We start from the raw sequence: 8,466 nt of genomic DNA, 5'->3' as shown, positions 1-8,466 counted from the left end.
TTGCTATGCAGTAGCCGAAAAACCGCGAGGTATTTTCAATACTTGTCCTCCAGTTTTGAATGTGGAGAAACGAGACTTTGGAATTAAACACTTCGAGATATTTAGAAATTTTACTCGAGCTGATTTTTGATTTAGGTTTTATTTTTCAAATGGTAGTCCTTCAAAAATAGGGTGTCTATTTACCGTCATTTTTTTGTTGTTGTTTGTTTGTATGTATGTATGTAATGAACAGCTCTGGAGGCCAGAGGAGTCAACCGATTTTCATTAAACTTGACAGGTAGGTTCATACCAGGATCTAGTTCTATGCTTTTGAGTACCGTTGCTATGGACACCACTGTTGCCTAGCAACGGGACTTTGAAATTTTAGAAAAATCCTAAAAAATTAATTTTTTCGAAAATCTAAAATCGGCTTCCAGCCTTTTATGCACACTATAATAAAACTCTTTGTCAAAAAATTTCAGCCGGATCCGTCAAAAACTGTATGACTAGTATGCAATTATATAGCGACCACCCATGTCGCCTACCGGCTTGTCTGTTTGTTTGTATGTAATGGACAGCTCTGGAGGCCAGAGGAGTCAACCGATTTTGATGAAACTTGACAGGTAGGTTCATACCAGGATCTAGTTCTATGCTTTTGAGTACCGTTGCTATGGACACCACCGTTGCCTAGCAACGGGACTTTGAAATTTTAGAAAAATCCTAAAAAATTAATTTTTTCGAAAATCAAAAATCGGCTTCCAGCCTTTTATGCACACTATAATAAAACTCTTTGTCAAAAAATTTCGGCCGGATCCGTCAAAAACTGTATGACTAGTATGCAATTATGTCGCGACCACCCATGTCACCTACCGGCTTGTCTGTTTGTTTGTATGTAATGGACAGCTCTGGAGGCCAGAGGATTCAACCGATTTTGATGAAACTTGACAGGTAGGTTCATACCAGGATCTAGTTCTATGCTTTTGAGTACCGTTGCTATGGACACCACCGTTGCCTAGCAACGGGACTTTGAATTTTTTGAAAAAAATCCGAAAAAAAAATTATTTCGAAAATCAAAAATCGGCTTCTGCGCTTTTATGCGCACTATAATCAACCTCTTTGTCAAAAAATTTCAGCCCGATCCGTCAAAAACTATCACTAGTATGCAATTATATAGCGACCACCCATGTCGCCTACCGGCTTGTGACATTGTTTTTCTGTCCTCAGTGAGTGGGGAAATCAAGGACAAATTCCCCCCTCCCCGTGGGATTTGTCTGTGCTCTATCCACCAAATGCCATTAAGCGAGTAAGCAGGACACACCATTTATAGTCTTTTGTATAACTTGGCCGCGGACTTTTGTATGACCTCTGAAACTCCCGAGTGGATGCTCGAGAATCATGGCACCGATTCTGGTTAAACCTTACTCTCTTCAATCTCAACGTCATTTATAGAGGCTATGTGGATAGGAAAGTTTTTTGTTTTTCCAAAAGACAAACAAGAGCTCAATAAGTTTACATATTAAATAGACTTTACGGAGTGAGGCAAATGGGAAGTTGAACATTTCTCAGATTCTAAACACAAGAGCATGCAAAGCAAAGTCCAGAATAAGAGTACAGTACTGTGATTTGAACGCAAATGACATAATTGTTGTTATACAAGGCCAATGTTTAGAATCCTTGCTCACATTTACCTTGTATCAATCTTAGAAATGTATGTAAAACATCCACCAAGGGCAGGAGAATCAAGAGGCACAGGGATTAGTGGATAGTCAGGATTTTGATGGAGAGGGATTTTAACAGACAGGGAGGAGAATGAATGGCCAATAGGTTGACAGAGATCAACAGACAGTCAGGAGAGGGACATGGATTTTATTAACACAGGCAGGGGAGGGACAGGAATTAATGGACAGCCAGGGGAGAGACAGGGACTAATGGACAGCCAGGGGAAAGAGGGACTAATGGACAGCCAGGGGAGGGACAGGGATTAATGGACAGCCAAGGGAGGGACATGGCCTAACGGACAGCCAAGGGAGGGACAAGGACTAACGGACATCCAGGGGAGGAACAGGGACTAATGGACAGCCAGGGGAGGGACAGGGATTAATGGACAGCCAGGGGAGGGACAGGGATTAATGGACAGCCAGGGGAGGGACAGGGATTAATGGACATCCAGGGGAGGAACAGGGACTAATGGACAGCCAGGGGAGGGACAGGGATTAATGGACAGCCAAGGGAGGGTCAGGGCCTAACGGACAGCCAAGGGAGGGACAGGGACTAATGGACAACCAGGGGAAAGAGGGACGAATGGACAGCCAGGGGAGGGACAGGGATTAATGGACAGCCAAAGGAGGGACAGGGCCTAACGGACAGCCAGGGGAGGGACAAGGACTGACGGACATCCAGGGGAGGAACAGGGACTAATGGACAGCCAGGGGAGGGAGAGGGACTAATGGACAACCAGGGGAAAGAGGGACTAATGGACAACCAGGGGAGGGACAAGGACTGACGGACATCCAGGGGTGGAACAGGGACTAATGGACAGCCATGGGAGGCACAGTGACTAATGGACAACCAGGGGAGGGACAAGACCAACCTCGATGAAGGCCGAAGCCGGCGAAACTAGTGCCGGGTGTGACACAAGGCCTCCCATGTAATGTGCGTTCTGTTTTTGTCTAAAATCGGTTACTCGACAACCACTCGGTCCAAACAAACCTGGACCGCAATCTCGGCCCAAGTTCCGGTGATAACGAGTTAACACAACCAGAGGACAGATCCGGAACGAAACCTGCGCTCCAACAACCCTCAGACATGTAAACAACCTTGGAAATCGTCGAACACTTAGAAAACTTGATATAATAAATATATCGATCGCCATCGTTTTCAAAACTCACAATTAAATACTCTCTGTGCTCAGTGATAATGATTTCAACTCAAAGGTTTGGAATCAATTTTAAAAACTAACAGCTTGGTTTCGTCGATTCACCTTATAAAGGATTTATTTTCAAACGACTGATATTTTTGAGGAGATGTCAAGTATAAAACAGATGATTTTAATCAGATAAGAAAACAGGCGGGACACGCGATTATTACACGACCAATGAAACCAGCCGCCCTTTACACCGGCTCGTGGCAGGGAAAAACAAAAGGACACTTAACTCTTCGGTTTATACTAACTTTGACCGAATTTTTATTATCTTTGGAAGGGTTAATTAAAGCAACAAGCTCAAATGAGCGAAGATCCTCGTCCTCTTAATGATGACGTCATAAAACGAATATGACGTCATCGTAATGTATCAGGTTTGCGATAAATTATCTGTGCTAATGCCCGGCTTGATTCCCGCAAACAAAATTCAAAAAGCTTGCCTCGTTTCGGAGATAATTTTTTAGGCGATTCCCATTAGCGGCGATATTATGACGTCAACTTTTTTTCTAGGAAGAATTTCCAAAATCGGAGATGGTTACTGCCTGCGCGTGGGCTTTCTGCATATACATGGCAAGCTTCAGGAAGATCCGATAAAAATTCTGGGTTGTGAAACAAAAAAATGTCAAAAAATAGGAATGACGTCATAAAAATTGATATGACGTCATAGTGATGTATCATATGTGCGGTAATTCATCTGTGCTAATGCCCTGTTCGATTCCCTCAAACAGAATTCAAAAAGCTTGCCTCGTTTCGGAGATAATTTTTTCGGCGAATTCCATTAGTGGAGATATTTTGACGTCATAACTTTTTTTCTCGGAGGAATTTTCAAAATCTGAGATGGTTACTGTCTGCGCAGGGTATTTCTACATATATATGCCAAGTTTCAGGAAGTTTCGATGAAGACTGTAGGCTGTGAAACAAAAAAATCCACAAGAACAACAACGTGAGTAAGACTGAGAGATCCTCCAGGAGGATCTAATTAGCAGGTGTTCAACAAGCGAAACAAATTGTCATTCTCATTCAGATTAATATCAACAGGGGTGTGTTCAGTTACCAAGCAGCTGGCTATAGCGCTTGCCAAGCTAGCCGTTCCTTATCAATGGTTTCGAATGGAGTGCTTGCTTACTTTACGTGGATTTACGTGCATGGAGAGGCCTGAAGCGATGATTATTTGCCCCTCGTTACTGCGCTGATACGTGTATTCCTCTAGTTGGGATGTGACCTCAATGGATGATTTGCCCAATGCTGACCTGAATTGGTTGTTGACCGTTTTTGCGTCAACTGCTCTTTCAGGTAGTGAGTTCCAGTTGTTGATGCTTCTGACTGAGAATTCATTCTGCCTTAGTCTGGTTCTACAGTGGTATTTCCTAATTTTCAGTCTGTGCGACCTCTGGTTCTCGACCCTTCATCCATCTCTAAGAATTTTATGGCCTCTAACCCAAGGTTATCAACCTTCTTGGCAATTTTAAAGATCTGGATGAGTTCTGCTCTTTGTCTTCTATAGGCTCGTGTTGGTAATTTCAGGGCTATTGTTGTATCGTAAAGCACTCCAAGAATGAGGAATCCAATATTCTCCAACGGTTTTATTCAACTGAACATTGGAACGTAACAAGCTTTGAACTGCACACCTCCTGATCTCTCACCCCGAACTCTTCCTTCCTCATCGCCCCCTCCAGAGACCAGTCTATGCACAACACCACATATCCCCCTTTCTTTAACCACATGCATATACCGTATCTCAGTGGACAACAATCATATCAATTAACCAGAAGTTGAAATATAGTAATTGCCACAGAATAGATTAACCATAAAACAAGTAGTAATAAACATGGCAACAGTTTAAATTAGCTTCCTTTTCTTATTCCCAAAACACTTTACATTACATCATCACATCATCTTGAGTCCAGACTGGAGGTCTGCGAATTATGGATTACCAGTCGACCGGCACATGTTCTGATGCGTCTTGCTTATAGAATACTTATACCCCGCAGTCTTGAGAAGGACTTGGTGCAAGCCAACTATTCTGGTGGCAAATTTGTAATTAAAAAAATTAAAATCAAATCAAATGGAAGACCAACTAAAATAGGTACTGCATCGGAGTCATTTGAAGTGACCAGAACAAGCAAAAAGCAAAGATAACATCATCAGGAGGAACCTGGATAGGATTTGGGTTTCAACTGCTACTCCTCGACCCTCAACCCCATTCAAGTGCAGCCAAGTGAGCCTTATTCAAAAACAAACAAAAAAAAGAACGCAGATTCAAGACTTAAACAAATCTGACTGCCAGACCATGCATCCAATCAGGTTAAGATTTACAAATCATATTTCCAATCAGTAGGAGATCATAATTTTGATGTTTCACATCGATTTGTGCAGCGGTTTAAGAGAGAGAATTAAAAAAACATTTTCCTTCAATCCAATATGGCTGCCAAACCATGTGACCTATCAATTATTCATGAACACCCTGGTATCCCCAGGACTTGGGGAATATGTGTGTGAAGTTTCTCCTCGATCTGTACAGACGTTGTGGAGAAGAAGAGTTTTAAAAATAGGTTTTAGGTTAAGTGCAACATGGCTGCCAAACCATGTGACCAATGATGCCGTATATGGGGAATGTTTTGTTCCTCATGGATAGGTGATCACACCTGCAAAGTTTCTCTTTGATCTATTCAACCATTTCGGAGAAGATTTTTGAAGGTTTTTTTTTTTTTTAAAGAAAAAAAGATATGGCTGCCGAGCCACGTCACCGATTACGCCATGTTTTTTTTCTTTCTGTTGACCAATTTATCCCCAGATGACCCTCAAAAATTTTCATCTTCATTGTATGTAGCATTCGACTTATGCAGTTATGACATCATAAAAAAAAAACACATATTTCCCATGAGGAAGATTTGACATGTACCAAGTTTCAATTTTTTTCCATGGAGCTGTTTCGGAAATAGAGTTCAAACGTTTCTTCTTTTTTCCAACAAGGCTGCCACACCACATGACCTCTGACGTCATAATTATCAGTAAAACATTCTACATGAGTTTTTTAACCTCTGGTGAAGAATTTGTGTCAATCCGCCCAGCAGATTCCAGAGAAAATGGAACAACAAAGTGCAGACACGTACATACGCATGTACGCGACAGATCGCTTAACCCTGCGTTTTGCTTACAAAAGCGCGGGCCAATAATACAAAACGCCTGCTATTTGTGCGAGATGGCTGTAATTTTGAGACTCACTGAAATAATGAAATAATCTTTAAATATCTGATAATTTATTTTCATCATAATCCAAAATATTTTTGAAATACCAGAAATTGCATTCCGTATTCGCCGTTTGGGTTCCAATATAATTGTTTATAATTATTTATTTATGTTTATATAATTGTTTATAATATAACTATAACTAACTAAATATTCAATATTGCATGTTCAATATTGACGGCTGATATAGCAAAACAATTCTCTATTATTATTATTATTATTATTATTATTATTATTATTATTATTATTATTACCGAATAAAACATCAAACACTTGAGAAATAGCATAACCCATCAAAGATTCAACTTTTACCTCCTCAGTGCATTGGTATCAAAGATTGGCAAACAAATATGTAAACTACCTCCTCCCTCCTTTATTTTTCCATTGCCAAAAAATGTGGAAGAATAACCGATATTATTTTTATTATTATTATTATTTTGATTATCCGGAATATATTGTCAATTATGTTAAGTCTGTTTGCTTTGGATAATCATGCCTATATCTGTAGGAAACTAAATCACAGTTTTTACACTAACTCCCTCCATCATAATGGTATGTATGGAGCAGTGTTTCTCAACCTTTTTTGTCCCACGCTCCACTTTGATTTTCAAAAAAATCCTACGCCCCACCATGAGTGGAGACACTACATTATATACTACATATGTATTCAAAAGGCTTAGCCTGGTGTTGGCGCAGTGGTTAGGGCAGCGGCTTGGAATCCAAAAGGTCCTGAGTTCAAGCCCCGTTGGGCCACTGAATAAATACACCAGGGGGTTGACTCAGCCTGTCATCCTTCTGAGGTTGGCGAAATGAGTACCAGTGTACTGGGCCGGTGTATACCCCGGTTAAAATAGGTGTACCATATCCCTGTGTCGTAAGAGGTGACCAGGGTTGCGTCAGGAAGGGCATCCGGCATAAAACATGTGCCAAATCACTATGTGGATCATACGGATGATCCGCTGTGGCGACCCCTAAAGGGAGCAGCCGAAAGAAGAAGAAGAAGAGTATTCAAAAGGCTTTATTAAAACTTTATTGCAAATTTTATTCAATTGCTACTTACTTCAATGGGAGCCCTGCCCTTGACGCTGGCTGCAGATTGGTTTGATTTGAGAAACCAATTTTGTCAGTTTCAGCCTTAAATCACCAAGTTTCAGGATTTCCAGTCGATTTCTCTTAGCTTGGAGCAAATCGGTAACAACACTAAATCCACATTCGACTAAATAAGATGATGGAAAATTTATCAATACTTCCCTTGCCAAAGTAGTCGAGTTTGGGTATTTCTTTTCGCTCTCCCCAGACAGCCACATCATGGTTCCTTTGATCTTGAAAAGAGTTTTCACAGACTCATCTTGTTGCAACTCGCATAACCCCTCTTGGTATTGCTCTGGTACTTCAGATAAATCCACCAGAAATGGCTGAGTCAACCAAGAAGGGAACTCATAGCAAAGCTATGAAAGCGATCATATATTGATTCATTAATTCTGAATCCTCATGCCCCACCAAAATATTGCCAAGCCCCACCTTGAGAAAAACTGGTATCGAGTAACTGTGGTCTTCGTCTTCATCAGATTCTTCCTCGTCAAACATATTGTGGTTATTGTTGTTGAGGCACTCGTGTCTGCAACCATATGCAGCACAACACGGAAGGCTGTGTTTTCGACCTGTGCAACCAAGCAATGCACCTTTGTTTGTTTTACATGCACATGTTAATACCTGTGTGCAGGCGGATGGTGCAGGTTCTATGGTCGTGAGTTTAGGGTGCAGGAAATGATTGATTTCATCATAGTCCCATCCACAATGCATTGGTATACCGCATTGTTTTAATCTCTTCGTTCTACTCATAATTGCGAACATACTGACACCAAATACAGCTCTTTTGTATTATTATTAATAGTTTTATTTTCTGCTTAACAACAAAAAAATCCACACTAGTCATACTTTTTAAAATTCCTCATATTTCAGGAGTGCACACCTCTAGAAAGCGACAATCGGTCATTTTTAGTCCCTTAAAGCCTCCACTAAGGAAATTTAACGGTTTCAGGTATCTTTACTATAAATCACGGACCGGTGTTCCTTTTTATGTTTGTTTGTTGCAACACTCCTCCTCCAGTTCTGCGCTAATTACATCCAGACTTGCTACATTGGATCAATGTGACCCCAATTAATGTATAAGGGTGTTTTGATATTTCCCAGTGGTCTTGGAGTCAGGGTGGGGACGCAAAATTTTCTAAATGTGTATCGTGTAGCACTACCTCCAGGTGGGGGAGGGTATTACAAGTCTCCACCTTTTACAGTTCAGTAAGTATTCCTGTCCCTAC

At 41.0% G+C, this 8,466-nt stretch overlaps 1 protein-coding gene across 2 annotated transcripts in view; it reads right to left on the bottom strand.

The window, feature by feature from the left end:
* Window positions 1-3,009, bottom strand: part of LOC147012773 (glutaredoxin-2, mitochondrial-like) — a 16,144-nt gene extending 13,135 nt beyond the window's left edge. The window contains exon 1 of one of the 2 annotated variants that reach the window (XM_085853946.1): window positions 2,868-3,009. Coding sequence is in view for 1 of the 2 variants with exons in the window: in XM_085853945.1 (XP_085710071.1) it covers window positions 2,570-2,626 (57 nt within the window). In the remaining variant the exon portion in view is untranslated. Of the gene's footprint in view, window positions 1-2,569; window positions 2,829-2,867 lie in introns of those variants that run through there. The other variant, XM_085853945.1, reaches the window with a different exon arrangement.
* Window positions 3,010-8,466: the final 5,457 nt, after the last annotated feature.

This window comes from Eptatretus burgeri, chromosome 14 (genome assembly GCF_056783735.1).
Source record: "Eptatretus burgeri isolate ZD-2024b chromosome 14, Ebu_testis_v1, whole genome shotgun sequence".
Lineage (NCBI taxonomy): Eukaryota > Metazoa > Chordata > Myxini > Myxiniformes > Myxinidae > Eptatretus > Eptatretus burgeri.
This window is presented reverse-complemented; position numbering and strand designations above follow the sequence as displayed.